Source organism: Saccoglossus kowalevskii, chromosome 18 (genome assembly GCF_978046115.1).
Source record: "Saccoglossus kowalevskii chromosome 18, keSacKowa6.1, whole genome shotgun sequence".
NCBI lineage: Eukaryota > Metazoa > Hemichordata > Enteropneusta > Harrimaniidae > Saccoglossus > Saccoglossus kowalevskii.
In genome coordinates this window covers 19,860,810-19,880,454 of record NC_140658.1, presented here as the reverse complement: position 1 = coordinate 19,880,454, position 19,645 = coordinate 19,860,810, and the positions used below count along the sequence as shown (strand labels likewise).

General features: G+C 33.5%; 1 protein-coding gene and 1 pseudogene across 1 annotated transcript; one reads left to right on the top strand and one right to left on the bottom strand.

Moving 5' to 3' along the window:
• Window positions 1–7,692: 7,692 nt before the first annotated feature.
• Window positions 7,693–18,416, bottom strand: LOC100368848 (lipopolysaccharide-induced tumor necrosis factor-alpha factor homolog). The gene is made up of 4 exons (XM_002739593.4): window positions 18,294–18,416; window positions 15,037–15,175; window positions 9,934–10,066; window positions 7,693–7,952 (listed from the first exon to the last, which is right to left on the bottom strand). Exons 2-4 carry the CDS (start codon window positions 15,161–15,163, stop codon window positions 7,841–7,843), a joined length of 372 nt encoding a protein of 123 aa, XP_002739639.1. The 5' UTR covers window positions 15,164–15,175; window positions 18,294–18,416; the 3' UTR covers window positions 7,693–7,840.
• On the top strand, window positions 13,558–14,971 carry LOC144361172 (uncharacterized; annotated as a pseudogene).
• Window positions 18,417–19,645: the final 1,229 nt, after the last annotated feature.

Here is a 19,645-nt window from a genome sequence, read left to right as displayed (position 1 = left end):
GAAAGAAACGATATACATGTATTCAAAAATTAGAAACACAGCCTAAAAACAATACCAATAGAGAGAAGTTAGAAACTCTTCTAAATAACAAAGATGAAAAACTGATTCTCAAAATATCAAAATACATTCACAAATGCTTTCTTATGAAAAAAGAAAATATACAGAGATTGTTAGCTGCCCTGAAAATATAATGCATTCTCACATTTATATGTAAACTATTTATTTACTACTTTGTAAAAGACTTTTTTTACTGTTATTTTTTTTCTTTTTCTGTTAAATTTTTATTTTTAGTTGTTGTATTTTTTGTATTTTAAATATATATGTTCTGTATCTTTTAATCTTTATTGTATGTTAGTCCAGATCTCAATGGAGATAGGTTGACAATAAAGTTATTAGTATTATTACTATAATTATTGTTACGACTGGTTATAACCTAGTAGACGGGTGTAATCTTAAGTATTATAGTTTCAACACTGCGAATGGGTTTCTTAAGTTGTGTGCATTAGACACATGTTGTTGATAAAGCAACATATGAGTAATTATTTATAGAGATTGTCTTGTAAGTTATATGTGAGCAGCCACAATAACACAGTTGTTATACATGATACCTAAAAATATGCAAGCGATCGATGTCCCCGCCTATACCATACTGTTGTGTCTGGCGCGGTAAGTAGTGGGTGTTGAACGAAATACAATACTTTAAATAACGTGAGAACATAGAAAAAAAGCTAATTTACAAGTGAAGCTGAATCATGGACGTACTACTTTTCTAATGGTGTTGTAGGTTGTGATGTCAACAACTGGCTTACAGTGACTATATTAAATTTTGTCTATATTTATTCTCCATGTATCAATAGGAATCAGAAAATGTGTGTATTCCAACAAAATAATAAATGCCCGGATGTGTCTGGTGTCTTGTATATAATTAAAGGCAACAGATTTGATTTTGCGTAATACATTAAATATTTTGTTATATCCAAAAATGTTGATGTACGGATTACAAATACATCCGTTCGAGGCGCGACTTTTGGCTATATCACAGTCCCTCTATATATAATAAAATAATGCTTATCTATGATTCCTACGTCCATGGCCAATCAGTCATTCCTCAGCTCCTGAGAGCGAAGTTATTTGTAGTTATGTTGGCAATCGCCGCTGTGTCTGCAGAAGTACTATGGGAGATTGCATGATGGGAGTGAAAAGCCTTTTGATTAGTAAAATAATTTTTACAAAAGTGAAAACTAGAGTGACTGTGAAATAAAGGTTGCTTTTAAATAATTAATATCATGGAATCTGGATGAAATAATTGAACTGGTTTTATCTGTATTTATATTTCAGTAACAAGTTGTATGTGCATGATCTGATGCCCCCTTGTGAACCAGCTTTGCATATCTTGATCTAGACCGCGTTTGTCCAAGGGGTGGTCAATCCGCACGGGTACCGGTGCATTTCCTTTCCTTGGTAAACATGGCATTGGGTCATTTCTAATTGACATATTCCCCGTACTGATTACAGTCCCAAGTAATTGCAAGACAGATAGCGAGAACCGAGAATATTCTGGCAAGTTATCTTGTGATGGATTGTATAGAAGCCAGTCTATTTAAAGGGTGGCAGTCTTCGCGCCGCGTCCTGTTCGATAAGGGACTCATAGCGACGTATACAACGCGTGTAAATACATTGTTTATTTACATGAAATTCGAACACGCGCTGCGCGACGATCACCGCGCTTTAAGATTACACAAAATACCCAAGACTTGAAGTCATTCAGTTTAATGCACTGCCATATATAAAATGATATGTTACCGTTTTCATACCGAGATCGCCTATACATATCCGTTCGTGCTTAATATGCTTAATGAGCATAATATTCTGGATGGTATACTAGTATATTGAACAAACATTGACGAAACGTAATTGGGAACCATCCCATGAACATTAAAAAACAAAACATTGAAAGTCAGTATAATTTCAATGATTATGGCAGCCAATTTAGCTCGAGGTGAATTGAAAAATAATGTGCTGCAGACAGACAAACACTTTCCAACTCTAGGAAAAATATATAGTTTAGGAAAACACTTTTCATTTTTTTTTGATGTAGCTAGTTTGACCAACTGAGATTGTGACTCATTTTCTATCTCTCTATTATCGATTAGACTAGACAAATGTATATTGCCCGTACTACCAGTAGTCGTGATTGACATTGACATTGACATTGACATTGACATTGATTTGTCAGCATTAAATCACATATTGTTGAGATTTACACCAATTTTTACAAAGTGAAAATTTTGAATAATTTCCATGTTTTTCAGCTGTATAGATAATTGTGTCTTAAACAAAAATGACAACTAAGAAACAATGGCATATCATTTACAAACAAGCAGCCTGCCGGCTGTTAGCAATGCACATTGCAATTAATTAAAGAACAGAAGATGTCATTAGAAAATGAACAATATGTATAGTATCAAAGCAATCGGAGTTGCTGTTTTCAACAAGAATTCAAAAATATCACTTTTTAGCAAAAATGCCAAAAATATTCACTAAAATTAGAGAATTGAAGATATCATCACAAAATGAACACATCTGAGAAAGATCCACATGTAGTACCTATATATGTAATATCAAAGCAATTGGACTTGCAATTTTGAACAAGAAGTCGAAAATATCACTTTTTTTCCAAAAATGACCAAAATATTCACCAAAATTAGAGAATTGAAAATATCATGAAATGAACAAATCTAAAAGAGGTCTATCCAAGGTACATATACACCAAGTATCAAAGCATTGAGGCTTGTAGTTTTCAAGAAGAAGTCGAAAAAGTAAAACATTGACACGGATAATCACTCATATGATCAGCTCCGCTTGACAAAGTCAACAGCGGGGCTAAAAAAACGAAAGTAGAAGTCCCAAGATTGAACATTGGGGTCACTGGCATTTACATCGTTACAGCATGACAGTTTTCCTTAGTAGTAATTGAAGTGATGTCATAAACTGGCCAATGTCATGACCAAACTCTGAAAAAATTGTGGCACTCCATTTTTACTAAGGGGTGGAGTAATACTGCGCAAACTGGACCACAGGATATAAAACCAGAGACAACAGACATAGTAGCAATAATCGTCATGAGCTAACAAGCTCAAGATGGCCGACAGTCGACCATTTTGAATATTATCTACGACCCAAAGTGATGTGCAATAGGGTCCAATAATGTCAGGGTCAAAATCTAGTTCTGAAATGACAGAAATGCTTTTGATGAATTTAAAGCAGGAGGGTTGTTACCAGTGCACACGCATAACGACACACGCTAATCAAAGAAAGCTTAAAAGAACTCCCGTGTGCTGAGAGTATTGGAGACACATTAAAAATTAATTCAAAAGTACTTGAACTTGAGATGTTGATGAAAACGCAGAAAACTAATTATGCAAATAAGGTAACTAATATGAACAGATTTAAGTGTAAAACTAATAAAGTCTGCACAATGTACCAAGTTTCCTTGAAATGTGATTAGAACCAAAAAATATTAATTATTATGCTAATTAGAGAATTAATATGAACAGATTTTAACCCAAAATTAATCAGGCTATTGTCTAGAGCATTTATGTACCAAGTTTTATTCAAATGTGATGATCAATACTTGAGATATCAGTATTAATTAATTATGTTAATTAGGTGATTAAGAAGCATAAATATTTACCGAAAACTAATATGTTGTATAGTCCTAGGTTCTATGAAATGTGATGGGTACTCTTTAAAAGTTTCATTGAAATCCAATGAGTGGTTTTTAGACATCAGTGCAACAGCCATAGAACAGCAAAAAATTAACTAATTATGCAAATTAGGTAATTAATAGGCACAATTATTTATCCCAAAATTAATCAGGTCTCTGCATAGTCCTAGAATATCTATGTTGCAAGTCTCATTGAAATGCGATGATTAGTACTTGAGATAACAGGTGAAAAGTTGAAAATTAACTAATTATGCTAATAAGGTGATGATTAATATGCACAAATATTTACCCAAAAACTAATTAGTCCTCAAGTAACTATGTACCAAGTTTCATTGAAACGTGATCATTACTACTCGAAATATCAAAAGCTGAAAATTAATTAATTATGCAAATTAGGTAATTAATATGTACTGATATTACCCTAAAAACTATCAGGTCTGTGCAGTGTCATATGACATCTACATGTATGTACCAAATTTTATTGAAATGTTATGATTAGTACTTGAGATATCAGTGGAAAAGCCGAAAATTTATTAATCATTATGTAAATTAGGTAATTAATAATATTAACAGATTTTTACCCAAAACTAATCAAATCTGCGCATTAGTTCAGAGCATCCATGTGCCAAGTTTCATTGAAATCCAATGAGTGGTTCTTCAAAAATCAGTGGAACAGTCATAGAACAGCTTAAAATCAGTTAATTATCATGCTAATTAGGTAATTTATATTCATAGATTTTTACCCAAAACTAATCAAATCTCTGTATTGGTTCAGAGCATCCACGTGCCAAGTTTCATCAAAATCCAATGAGTGGTTCTTCAAATATCAGTGGAAAAGTCTTGGAACAGCTAAAAATCAGCTAATTATCATGCAAATTAGGTAATTAATATTCATAGATTTTTACCAAAACCTAATCAACTCTGCGCATTATCCTGGAGCATTTATGTACCAAGTTTAACCAAAATTTGATTGGTGGTTCTTGAGATAACCGTGGAAAAAAAAAAAGTGACATACATACATACAGACATACAGACAGGGTAACTGCAAAGACTCCCTTTTGTGCTTCGCACACAGGAGTCAAAAATTTAAAGGCTCATGGGTATACGCTCGTTTGTAAACAATGACACGCTATGGCCATCTGATGCATGCGCAGGTGACGACTCCCGCGCTTTAAGCACTAGTATAGCTATCCACAATTTGGTAATATTGATTCGAATTACAAAACAAATGCACAAATGCAGGCATGTCTGAGATACAGGAGCTAATAGACAAACAGACGAATCGATACATAGGAACACTTAGAAAGGGATATTACAAGTGCATCTGAACGGGAACTGAAAGTGTCCCAGGTGCATAATTTAATGGCAGGCGGGTTGGAAATGAGAATTTGTCTTCCCTTACCTCAGAATTTAAAAATTAATTCAACGATCTCAAGTTGACTGGTGACAGGTTCAAGTATGGATTTCAAGCAAACTGCGTAATTGCTGAAGAACAGAGAATATTGCATTTATTGTCATGTGAGAAACAGAATTTACAGATACTGGATATTTACAAATAGTCTTGAAAACTGACCCTCGAAAATTCGGCAAAATCTGCTCTGCATGCAAACACACATATGTATTTAAATTTAAAGGCACCATCTGAAAGTTGAAACAAGTTTTGTTTTTTTAATATAAGGCAGAGATTAAATAGTATTCAATAAATATCTTAATCAGTTTCAAGTCCGCATCGCTTTCTATATTGCCATGATTATTACTTAAATTACAATGAAATTCCACGCAATCAACTTAAGTTCCATTATCTTGATAATTTGGTATTGCTAAGCAACAGCTCAAAATATAGTACTGTAAAATACTTTATTTTCACTTGGAATTAATTTTCGCTGAAGGAACGATTCAGTCAAAATAAAATCCAGCGAATATAATTTTTTTCCTATATTTTACATTCAACTTGTCAAAAATCAGTGAAAATAAATTCCATACAAAACACCTAAAAAGTCTTTTCAGCGAAAATTAATTCCAGCTAAAATAAAGTATTTGACAGTATACCAACACGTACATGTGAGAATTCTTTCTACTCAAAAACTAAAATTGTTTGAATTCACTCCACTGTGCATACATGAAATGTGGTTGGTTGAAGTGAATAACTGAAAATAATTAGCAATAATCGCTAATGTTTCACATTTGACAACTCATTTTAAGATATTGATCACAACACTCATACAAGCATTCTTGAGGTTAAACAGTAAATTTCACACTTAAATATTGCAACTCGAAAAAATATTATTCTGAAAACTACAACCACTTTTTGTTTCATATTTCAAATTATAATAGTACATTATATATAGGTCAACCAATCATACAGAAGAAATAGCTGTCACATAGTGCATATTTGAACTGGGTGTTAGTAAACAACATATTTTATATGTACATGTATTGTATACATACATGGGACCCACACTGAGAACAAAGCACAAAGAATGTGACATTTTAATAAGACCTCAGACTAGTAATATTACTAGTCTGAGATAAGACTGACTGTCTTCAGTGTTAATCATTTTTGTCATGGTTACTGGAAAAAAAATTCTTTATTAACACTTGAATTACCGTCCATTTGAGCTGATTCACAACTGAATTTAAGCCACTGGTTATCATACAGTAACCAATCGTGACTATTAATACAGTGCATTTCATTCTTGTTTTAGCAGTTTATATTGATCTGGTTTTTTTTGCACGGTTTGTAAACTCACATCAAAATCACATCGAAATAAAACATCTAGGCTTTGTTAATAAAAAAAGGCACTGAGTTTAAATAGCCATATTTGCATATATTACATATACATGAATTTTAAATATTTGTGATTACATGGCGCAATAGAAACCATTAGTTTTGCAGGAACTCATGGCTGACATTTTAAAAGTCAGAAAGAAGAAAATTTTCAAATAATCTTCTTGATAATTTATCACTATATATTCAGAACATTTCAAATTGCCCAAGATATAATGTTATTATTAAAGTCACTGTACTGTGCCCATTAAAATACCCCCCCCCCCCAAACCATAATTTCTATGATGTAACTTACATTTTACAAAATATCACAAATTTTAGGTTTAGGTAGAATAATACCTTGCTGACATCATCCCAGCTGATTGTGTTATAATGTTAATTTTTGTGATCAATATAGTTAACTGTGAAATATCGAAGTGAACAAAGATAAATAACTTTCTAGTGTGCTATTTGTTGCTATATACTATAAAATGAAAGAGTGCGCGATTTCACGTTGATGGTGTCATGTAATTTTTTGATATTTTCCCTAAAACTGTTTTTTTTTTCGTGTTGCCAAACCCAATTACTTTTGTGGAAACTTGTTTGAAAGTTACTGCTAATATATATCTTTTCAAAAGTGGTGCATATGTGAACCAAATTAAACAAATATTAAACTGCAACTGAGGGGTATATTGGGATTTATTCTGTTCCATGTGACTAACTCTCTTCTCTAAATCTGAATTACGGTTATAGAGAAAGAGACAAGTGTTGTACAGTGATTAATGACGTGCATGTATTTACTGTAAAGGGGTTAATTATTCATTGGGTTTTAATTTTGCTTATTTCACTGACTGAAAAATGTGCTAAATTAAAACCCAGTGAATATGTAAATTTTTGAATAGAACGCATTATCTAAATGATAAAACCGTGAATTTAAAACCCACTGAATATGCCAGAAATGGTAAATCAGCGAAATTTAAACCCAGTGAAAATTAGTCATTTTACAGTGTAGTTTAAAGGAATGTAATGAAAACTTGGCTGTATTTTGACAACATTTTAGGACTGTTTCATCGTTTTAATCTAAAAAATCACATTTTGCTGATTATTTCACTTTTGATTAGAAACAGTTGTAAATCTGAGTACAGCAGAAACCATACAAATCGATAAATAATGTTCAGGTCTAATAGTATATCTCTGCCATAAGCTTGTAGCAAACTCAAATCCTATTTTCAAATACACCTAAGTAAATGTAAATTGAAATTCAGAAAAATGTACAACATGCATTTGCTTGAGGGTTTTTTTTACTAAGTATTTCTTGTTGACCATCAGCCTCTGGTGTATCCAAGTTAGCGCAATCTCTCGTACTTGCCAAGCAGGGCACCGCAGTTAGGACAGAAATGTGTGCAATCCTTCAGACCGTCTATGCAGAACGGTATCAAGAAGCACCCCAACCATCCTCTGTAATGAGATATAAACATAACATGGTAAAGCAAGGTGTGTACAATTTAAAGAACAAAAAAAATAACTGACAAGTCATTGTCAATGTCCTTGACAAGTTTTTAGTGACTCTGTCAATCATGAACAATGAAAGATGTAGACATCCCATATAATCCTGTACAGGAAGATCTAGCATATTAATGCTTTGCTTGCTGAAAGATCAACAGACAAATTAAAATCAATGGGGGAAAAGGAGCCAGCAGATAGCATATGTTAACATGTTATTTATTTCGTATAAAGACAACTTTTCTTGAACAATAAAACCAGCATGGCCATCAGTCGGTCATTTTGAGTCAAATCACAAACAAACTGACATGCATCAGTAATGCAATACATGTATACATGTATACATACTAAGTTTGAAGGTCAGAGGTCGTCGTGCCATGTCCTGTTTGATATGGGATTCATAGTAAGATACAATGTTTGTTTACATGAAATTCGAACAGGCGCTGCGCAACGATCACTGCCCTTAAAAATTGCAATAATAACATACTCATCCTTCTTAGCATCCACAGTACACTGCTCTGGTGTCAATAGAGCAAAAAACTAAATTGACACACACACGTCATCTTCAAAGTAAATCTGTTTTTATCAGTCACAAACAAATATCCATATTTTATCATTCAATAGGTTGCATAGTTAATACAAGCAATTGAGAATGCCACAACCCTCTGTTTTGTACTTTAACACATGACAAATGATTTGTTTCTGATCCGGGAATGTGATGTGATTCTTTTTAATTGGCATCAGAAAAGGCTGTAGACATAGACATGAATAAGTAAACATTGTTCATTTCATGCGTCAGCTGTGAGGTCAATAGATCTTTGGAATTAATTTTTTTTTCATTTATCATGATACGACTAAAAGTGAGTTTGTTGGATGTTATATTGGAAAATAGGTTAGAACCAGATTACATCATTAACTGCCCGGAAACCAAAATGCAATGCATGGTGCAATCACAAATATTCAGAGACTGTCAGAGTACAACGCAGTATTCTGATTGGTTAATGGTATTCATTCTAGGTAAATAAAATGGTGCTGCAATCAAGATGTTCAAAATTGCTTTAAACAAAGTAATTGCAGCATTATAGCGTGATTCACAATATTTTGCCTGGTTTATGTCATTCAAATCACAAAGTTTTCTCTTTTTTAAACCTAAATTTGCTTACTTGTCATTCATGTAAAAGCTCTATGACATTGATACTCACAGTAAAGAAACTGGACAAGAAGCCTTTTCATACGAATAAGTGGTTCGGTTCTAAAAAATAGTGCTACATTAGTTGATGAGCTTGTCATCATTATCCTTGTTACACTTCTATGACCCAGGATCATCTACAAGCAACGTTTCAGAAAACCAAAACAAAATGGTGTCTCCACAAGCAATGTATTGTTTTTGTTTCCATGGCAATTTGTCACAATTGTAGTCTCTAATGACTACAAAAACAAGTCATTGAATGTTCTCTTTGTGCTTGTCATATTAAAGTGGAGGTGTTGTCGTGAGCGTGTTCTTGAAACTTGAGTCCCAAGTGGCATATACAACAGATTGTTTATTTACTGTAAAATCTGTATTAAAAGCCGCGGCTTCCAATAAAATGATACAATGCAACAGAGGGGATGTGGCTTCTATTAGAGCATCTACACATATGAGAAATGGCGAATTTTTAGGTCTCAATTGTTCAAAAAAAATGGGTGCGGCTTCTATTAGGGATGCGGCTTCTAATACAGATTTTACGGTACATCAAATTCGAACACGTGTTGCGTGATGACCCCTCCGGTTTAAGACATAGCAAAGAAAAACATAGATCACAAGTGAAAGCAACTCCAAGTTATCTTATTTTAAACAAACAAGATGGCCGCCAGTCGGAGACCGAATTATGAGTCCCCGGTTTCGGACTTCGTCTGAACGGGGACTAAAAATAATTAGAATAGAGTAGATACATACCCGAGTAAACAGATAACACCTGCTGACAACCAGACCAAAATACCATCATCATAATGTACTCTGGATATCACTTCATAGGAGCACACGTTGCATATAGTGCGGACAGGATAGTCTCGAAATGATGTTGTAATAACTGAAATGAAAAGAGTTACCAAATCAACAAGGGCACAATAAATAGAAATTTACTGTGTGATTATTCTACTTCTAAGGCTGGTTGAACCGAATTTAAATTTTGCACTACTGAGCAAAGCAATGTGTGACAGAATTTGGATATATATAACCGAAAACTATTTTTTTTGAAATGTTTCAATACATATTAACACTATAGTAATATACGGTAGTTTCACTGTACAAAATTTTTAAATTACTGTAAAATACTTAATTTTCGCTTGTAATTTATTTTCGCTGAAGAATGATTCAGTGAAAATAAAACCCAGTGAAAATACCTTTTTTCCTATATTTTACATTCAACTCATCTGATATCAGTGAAAATAAATTCCATACAAAACCCCCGAAAAATCTTTTCAGTGAAAATTAATCCCAGCTAAAATAAAGTATTTTACAATAATATATAATAATGAAAACATTAAGACGATAACATACACGTATCGCAAATATTTAGGTGTAATTTTTCGAACGTATTTGTTGTTACTAGCATGAATGGGTAAACTCTGTTTAGACAATTAGCTGTCATAGCCGTAAAAAGAGATAAATCTTTCTTCAATGCTTTTAAAAGGTACTACCGATAATTTTTTATTTAAAAAAAAAATCATACTGTTTTCCCACCAAATTCGAAGGCAAAAGAACTAACTACAACATAGATGAATTTTTTCTGTGTTGTGTTCATCATTCATGAGAGGTCGCTGAACCATCATTAACATATTTAAATGAGCCATGGTAATTTGAACATGTTGGCACCATCCAGCATTCTGATTGGTTAATTAATAAACAACTTGACCTATCAGGTCAAAGAACATAATTTCAACTGCAGGTCAACTCGTTTATGGAAAAAAAACATGGCAGATATTGTATTGCATCATGCATTTACATGCAACTAAAAACATTCACTTACGATGAAACTAAGTTGAATTTTACTTGCATTTCATAACCATCCAACGAATTGAATTTTTGTATGTTATTATAATCACGACTGAATACTTAACTTAACACCTCAAAAACAAGTTATTCACTTGTGAAACACTGCATGTTCACTTTTTCGCTACCAACAAAATAAAAACCAATGCATATTAGATTGAAATCACTAAATATTTTATTTATTATCATGTAGAATTATTATTATTACATTCTTTGACTAATTTTGACTAATAATTGTTTAACAGTTTGTAATGCCCATTTTAAAATTAAATTCAAGGCTTTTTACTTTTCCATGACACCTATATTACACAATTTATATTACAAATTGTGTGGAGATAACAGTTAGAAAACTGGAATAAATCTTTTCTTATATACATGTACGTGTCAGGAGAGTAAACATTGAAATTGCACTGTCCTTATGGTAAACATGGTTAAGTATACTTAACCCCCCCCCCAAAAAACAAAACAAAAAAACAACAACAACAAACAAACAAACACATTTTTGTCAGGAATGTAGCCATACTGTAGATGAGCTACTGGAACATACACTATTGTGTAGAACAATGTAAATTGAATTTCCAAGGGATTATGGGTCATGACATGGGATTAACACATACATGTAATAACTGGGTGTGTACTCAAACTAATCAAAATGATAAGTGTTATTTTTTAAAAAGACAATTGATGTATTTATTGCAGCTGGTAATGTACCATCTGTTACCTGACAATGGTCTGCACAAATATGTCAGAAACTTGAATCAAATTTATCCAAATATGATAATTATTATGTGTTTTATTTTTATTAATACTGTAACTTAATATTTATGAATATATTTATTCTCTGTCTCCCTTTTTAATTTGCAAGTGACTGTCAATTTCATCTGTGAATGGAAATGTTCATGAATTGTCCATGATTTGTATATATTGAAATCTAAATTACCATTATATTTATAATATTAGTAATCTCATTTAAAATTATATTTACTAATTTTTAACTTATAAAGGTTGTCTGTATTTTAATCGTACAGCTAGTAAATTGATTTGAGTCTTTGCAGTTAGTGTGTCTATGTTTATCTCAAGAACTACTAAATGAATTCCAACGAAACTTGGTACAATGTATAATATAGTCAGCGATCATGAAAGGCAATGTGTTTGATGTACAAGGTACAAAAAATAGTTGTGATATATATTGTAGAAAATATTACAAGGTGATTTATCCACAGAGCCAAAAAAAAAGCTGGTTTGTCAAAATAAAATAACCTATATAATTTTATTTTTATTTTTGGTACTAGTAGTATTAAAATTATAGGGTCGTATATGAATGCATTATTGAAGAAATGCCTTTGTGTGCGATCATGAGTAATAAATATATATATACTGTAAAACATATCGTTTTCGCGAGCATGTCTTTTTAGCGAATTTAGTGAGAGAACTAATGTCACTAATGACTTCATTATAAATTCAAAATGGCGGCCAAACAACGTCTTTTTTTTCCACACACACACTTTGTAAACAACACAGAAAACGTAATAATCTGGAGCGCTTCCTTATTACACTTGACAGTTTTTCTTTGTTTTTATGGAGGTGATAACTAGGAATTTGTTTTGGCACGACAGACAAGTATTGTGAAAACAGGAAATCAACTAAGACAAGAGAAATTCGCTAAATCAATATTTCGTCATTTTACCACAATTCGCTAACATGTTTTCCAGTATTTATAAACCAATTTATTGTACCTGGATCACAACCTTTTTGGATCATAGACACACCACTGTCAGGCAGTACTAATATAGCAACTACAGTACATGCAACTAACCCTAATCAATCCAGTCAGTCACCTGTCAACACCTAAATCCCTGTGATCATATTTTGACATCTGTGAAGCATTAGGAGGTTAATATACTCATTATGATAAAAAAAAAAAAATGGTAAAGTAAAGAGCCTTTTTTTATTTTATTTTTTCATATTTTGGATGAGAAAACAAAGTGCTGTAAACAGTTAAATTTTTATCAAATGAAATGATTGTGATTTCATAATTCGAGAACACTAACTTTGAAAAAAAATGACCAACTGTCAATGATTTTCACAGAATTAAACCTGCATAATTTGTTCTTATAATTTTGATCAAGACTTGAAATGAATAAAAAATTAAGATAATTATGGAGAAAAACATGAAAATTGACAAAATATTTCACTGAAATTTCAGCAAAAAAAATGCTAGCATTAAAAGAACTAAAAACCCCAAACCAAAATTTGTCAAAACTTGCAGAATTTAGTTGTAAAAAAAAAATAGAAGCATCATATATGCTTACAAATTATAAATTAATACAACTAAAATGGCAAGTTAGCAAGTTATTGGCTGTATGATAAATCCTTAAAATAATACTTATTTTCATCAAAAAAACATCTCTGTAATTCCCAATTTTCAAGTTCTCAATGGCAGCTAATTTACATATGCATTTCAAGGTTTCGCCATGCGGGGGCGTACTCCCAGTGGGGTTGTTTTTTGCTGTTCACAGAAGCGTAACAATGGAAAATTTGCATTCGAAAAAAGATTCTGAATTACGTCAGTTTCTACAAGAACGAGGAATAATAATACACAAAAGGCCAAGCTGATTGAACTCGTGGAACTTGCAAATGAGTTAAAAGTTCACCCTTTAGAGCCTGACGATCGCGAAACCTCGAGCAAGCGTCGCCGTACAGTTCAGGACAAGGAATCTACCCTGACATTAGAAGATCTGTATACTATCAAAACCTGGGAGAAAAACCTCCAATACATGCCATCATTCGAAACTGCAGATATATTTGCATACTTATTACATCGATGTGACTGGACACTGTCCAGGTTAAAAGAATATCAATATGACAATGGTTTTCTTCTGTACAAAGATGGACATATTGTTTCTGTCAAGCTTCACCATGTTAAAGAAACTGAAGTTATTTGCATCATGGCTGAGTGTGTTCGAGAAAAATCCCATAAAGAAAAAAATTACCAATGTTGGTTTCTGGTTAAAACAAGTTCAGAAATAATTTCCGGTGGCTGTAATTGCGTTGCATAAGTCAGTTTTTTTTATTAAGAACTAGACGCAACTACAAGTGTCACTGAACATATGTTACACTTTCGCTACTTGTCGACGTGACTTGAAATAAATGTTATTAATAATCGCTTTAATGATTGTAATTTCCATTGAAAATATAATAGAGAACATGGGTCATGCAAACACTGTGTGGCACTACAATTCAGTATCCAGGATTTTGACTTGCGCCACTAAGATCGCGCAACACAGGTCGGCACAGATGTTGCATGTTTATGGGACAAGCCGAGAAAGGAATCCACCCCCTGCAAATTGATAATATTGATATAAGACAAAATAAATCGCATTCAGCCACTGCTAAACCAACATTGTCATCTTACAACCCAGGAAGAAAATCATGCCATGTGTCCGACATTGAACTAATGACATCACTTTCACTAAATCAGCGAAACTTGTCGCATTGGTTTAAATATCGACATGGCCATATAACAGCCAGTATAGCTCACTGCGTGCTTCATATGCAGGAAACTAATAATTCAGACAACTACATTGTGAAAACAATACTAAGTACTCGCAATCAGCAAGTGCAGTCTCCGGAACTAGATTTTGGCATCGAGAATGAACCTGTCACACGTCAGTTATATTTTGAGAAGTACCAGACTAGGCATAAAAACGCCGACATTAAAGATTCCGTTAAGCTGGAGGGCTATGGATATTTTGTCAGATTATTTTTTATGGCACTGGAAAAACAGCCAGAAGCGTTGCAATACCAATTTACCATTGTGATTACTGCGTCCTCGAAAGTAAGCAAAGAAATTCACTTTGTGTTTCAGCAAGTAAATGCCAAAGCTGTGGTTATTTTGACCCCACTCAGAGCCATGACAGTGGTTGTCATCCGGGTACTTTGATAGCCCTCTAGCGGCTTTCTAGCGAAAACCAGGAACTCGAAAATTGATAATTAGGTAACACCCACCTGTAACATTTGTCTGCGTGATTGGCTGGGTCGTGTACGGTGGAGGTGGAGCTGTGCTGGGGACAGCCGTTGAATATGCAGGAGGCGTTGGGTCATCCATCAACGGTTTATTATCAGGTTGGCTCATCTTTGCTTATATCTGTTAACGGAAGCATCAAGAAAATTGAATTATCACTGACAAATAAATATATCAGTACATGTACATTGGGTCATTTTATTATGCCAAAAATTGATCAAAGAAAACTAAAGAAAATGAATACATAAAATAAACAGAGTTCTGCTGCGTGAGAATCACAATTGTCAGGGAACCTACGTTTCAAGTTTCATTGAAATATGCTGAAAAGTTCTTAAGATAATAACATACAGGTATTTTGACATAAAGGTATTACTGAATTAACTAATTATCATGCAAATTTGGTAATTAATATGCACAAATTATATTTCCACATATACTAATCAGGTCCGTGCATTACCCCCCAATGCATCAATATATCAAGTTTCATTTCAACGGTTCTTGAGATATAAATCGAAAAATCTGAAAATTGTTTAAGTATTAAACATGTGGAACGTACATATATACAGACATAAATTAACCTTGTTTCAATCACAACAGGAATAATACCCCCCCAATTAATAATGATGAACCCTCAATGTTTTAACCACTGCACATGAAGCCAACTACCAGCATCTTTATCTAATAAAATAAAGCGAAACAAAAAAAATACCCGTATTAATCATAGTAGAGTAGTTCTGAACAAAATACGCTTAATTTATTCTCTGGTTTTTATTTTTACTTTTTCCGCTGATTGCTGGATGCACAAAATCTGGTAGTGTTGGCGTACAGGCAGTGTACCCACAGGTAACAATCTCGAAGCCCCAAAAAATTTCCTATTTTATATAAAAATGTACCATTTATGGCATGTATAAACTTCTTTTAGGGTCTACTGTAGAATTCTTTATTTTCACTTGGAATAAATTTTTGCTGAAGGAATGATTCAGCGAAAATAAAATCCAGCAAATACACCTTTTTCCCTATATTTTACATTCAACTCGTCAAAAATCAGTGAAAATAAAATCCATATAAAACACCAAAAAAGTCTATACAATGAAAATGAATTCCAGCTAAAATAAAGGATTTAACAGTACTCAGTGTGTCATCTGTATGTCTCTCTATAAAGCAATACGTCTTAGCTTTGTTCTAACATTGCAAGAATGCTAACATTAAAAGGAGTATAATGCTGCATATGAATTCAGCATACCCATGAGAACTTGAACTTGAGAAGGCACCCATTTTCAATGTCACAATTTATTAAATGTCCTTAGCCACCAGGAATTTTTTAGTATCTACGCCCTCTATGTGTAACTGAGGACAGTTACTCCCTAGACAATTACTAATAATGTCTGAGGTAGCAAAGTACCAACTATTGTAATTCAGTTTAGAAGTATTGAAAGATTATATTTGTATTGTTGAGGCGAGATCGCCTTCATGAGGTGCGATCGGCTTCACCTTTCTTATTACGAAATACTGTTGGTCAAGCTACATGAGGGACGAGTAACCATTGAACCATTAGTATCTAATTAGAAAGCTATACACTGACAAGGGTGTGTTTATAGGAGTAAAAATGTGCACCCTTGTATGTGTATAGCTTTCTAATTTGTGTATAAAATATGGGAAATTTAAATGATATAGGCAATATGGAAGTGCAGCTTGATGCAATTGATATTCAAGCCTTGTAATTGAATGACTTCATGATCCTGAGTCAAAATCAAGTTGGGTCAACTAAGTGACTTATTCAAGAAAAAAACAAACAATTGTATGAGGCTGTATAGGGACTGATTTCGAAGGCATGAACTAAACAGTTGTGGCTCTTGATTCCCTTTTTTTCACACTTTGTTTATAAAATGTGAATTTCATTTTACAAATGGTAAATTCCATAACTAACAGGTCATCGAACTGTAGCTTCATTCGTTCACATGACAACCAGTATGCGAATGTCTAAAAACAAATATCGCTCAATTATCAGGAGTAGCTGGCAATCTGCTGTGACAATGTATTATAATAATTTTATTGACACATAACAACCCTCGAACGGGATGAAATGGGTTACAATTAAAATGAATAAAAAAAAGACAATTAAGATGTGCGTTGATGTCTATGTTAATTATTGTAGCATACATAATGATATGAATTGCGTAAGTATTATTGACTTGTCATCACTATGCAAGTTGTTTTAAAGTGGGAGGGTCGTCACCTGCGTATGCAGAAATGAGAAATAGCAAATAGAAATATAACGTTTGTGACCATATATTCGATTGCAAATTTAGAAGTAATTTAATAAATCTGATTTTATTGATACTAGATTATTAATATCTATCATTATACATCTATCACCGTAACGCCAAAAGTGACAGAACATTTCCCCTGATTACAACGAGGACCATTAAAGCGGGGCGGGGGGTCGTCACCTGCACACATGCGAGAATTCCCAAGCGTTGATAAAACACGCTAAAAACGCAAAGGCTCATGACGCTTGTTGTAAACAATAACACGATATGGCCATCTGACTCATGCGCAGGTGACGACTCCCTCGCTTTAAATAACAGGGACACATACATGTATATTTAATAACGACAGGAAAACAACATTTCATACTAGGTGGTTGCAGGGGAAAATGTGCACAAGACATCGATAAAATTGCAAAGGCCAAACTCTTCCAGCCAATTATTTCACATGTTAATTAAACACTATGTTGTTCTTTGTATATATTTTATAACATAAAATATTGATAATATGTGGTACTTGGATTTGCAATCAAATGGTGTATAATAATAATGGTATTGTTTATTTAAATAGTCCGAATATAATAGATGATGCCAGCTGTTAAGAATACTATGTATATTTTGATGACGTCATACTAGTATATTGTAGCCGCCCAGTAACACTGTTTTAAAACCAAAATAGATGGTGCGTAAAAAATCAAATAAAAATAGATATATTATTGATATATTGTAGATGAGGTTGCTCTTTCTTTGCATCAAAAGCAAAAACAAACCGAAAACGGAGGGAAGCCCCGTTCATTATAAATATCGACAAAACCATTGCCAGCACAGCTGTTGCTGTCCCCTGTAGTTGTAGTTTCGGGAGCAGTTTATGCTCAACGAGCTACTACCAGGTTACCACCGACAAAAGTTTGTGATAATTACTAAAATTCTATGTCAATTATCCACATATTGTTACTAACGAAACTGCCACCTACCTTGGAAGACAGACGATTTGACGATAACTTGCTTGAACACTTTCACAATAATTTCTCGTACTTTCGATATTTCAGACGGAAAACCGGAAGTACATGCAAGTCAACGCGTACCCTGCAGTCATGTGATCTGCAGCTGATCCAACACGGGGGTGCTACTACTTGATACAATGCACAGTCATCACATTCTTCAATTTTGTTGTAATATTTACCATTTGCGCTCTTATTTTATTTTGCTAAAATAAATTTCGATTGAATTACTTGTATTTCTTTGACGGGGTAAACGGAAAATTCGGTAGTTCCATTGTTTGTTGTCGACGCAAATGATAACAGTGTTGAATGAACACGAATTCACGTTCTAAACCATAAAGCAACATGAGGTTGCATGACGGGATACGACATTAATACACACTTATTCGTTTCTATTACCTCTGGAATACTCCTCTAACATGTTAAAGGGTGGTAGTCGTCGTGCCGCGCATGTGCGACAATTGTGTTGATAAACATTGATTTTATCACTGACGAGTAAATATAGTAGTGTAGATATCAATGTAGTAATGATTACCGCCGACATTCCTTCGATACCTTCCAATCACCCAAAACTAAAAAATTAAAGGTTCATGACTTTCCTCGAGGTTACAGTGAGAAAATGAAAAAAGAAAAAAGAAAAACTGAACGAACAATACGACCAGTCCCACGAAAAAATATCTGTTTAGACCCCGGCGAACCAAGGAAGTTCCGTTAGTACCTTCCATGGTCGAACGTAGTCCAAAAAGGAGACTTCGTGCGTCCGTCCGTGTGCCCGTCGTCATTTCTCAGAGACACCTGGACAGATTTTCTTCAAAGCTGGTACAAAGATAAATCATAATGGGAGACATGTGCACGTCGATTTATTTTTTTATTTGGTTGACCTTTGACCGACTGGAGGCCATTTTTGTATCCAAAAAAACAACAACATTTGGACATGTCATTAACCGTTTCTCGGACATGCCTTGACCAATTTCATTGAAACTTGGCATTGACATCGGTCATGGTGAGTTACTGATGCACGTCATTTTTTTCGATTCTGCCCATTTTACAGAGATAATTTTACAGACTGGGTTTAAATTTGGTACAAAGGCAAGATATAATGGGTTAAATGTTTTGTTTTATTTTTCAAAGTTGGTACATCACAAGTCATGATACATGTGAATATCGCTTTGTTTTATTTTGATGACCTTCAACTGACAGCCATTAATTGTCCCAAAAATTCACATTTGGACATGTCTTTAACAGTTCTGGGGCATGCCTTGAAAATTTCATTCTGTAGTTAATATGCTAAATACTATCCCAATATTTAAACATAATCTGATTAT

Excerpts from the sequence above, each read along its gene's own strand:
- LOC100368848 (XM_002739593.4), bottom strand. The coding sequence starts at position 15,163 with ATGAGCCAACCTGATAATAAACCGTTGATGGATGACCCAACGCCTCCT. Across the intron at positions 10,067-15,036 it reads CACGCAGACAAATGTTACAG|TTATTACAACATCATTTCGA; the intron begins GTGGGTGTTACC and ends TTTTCATTTCAG. Across the intron at positions 7,953-9,933 it reads GGTGTTATCTGTTTACTCGG|AGGATGGTTGGGGTGCTTCT; the intron begins GTATGTATCTAC and ends ATCTCATTACAG.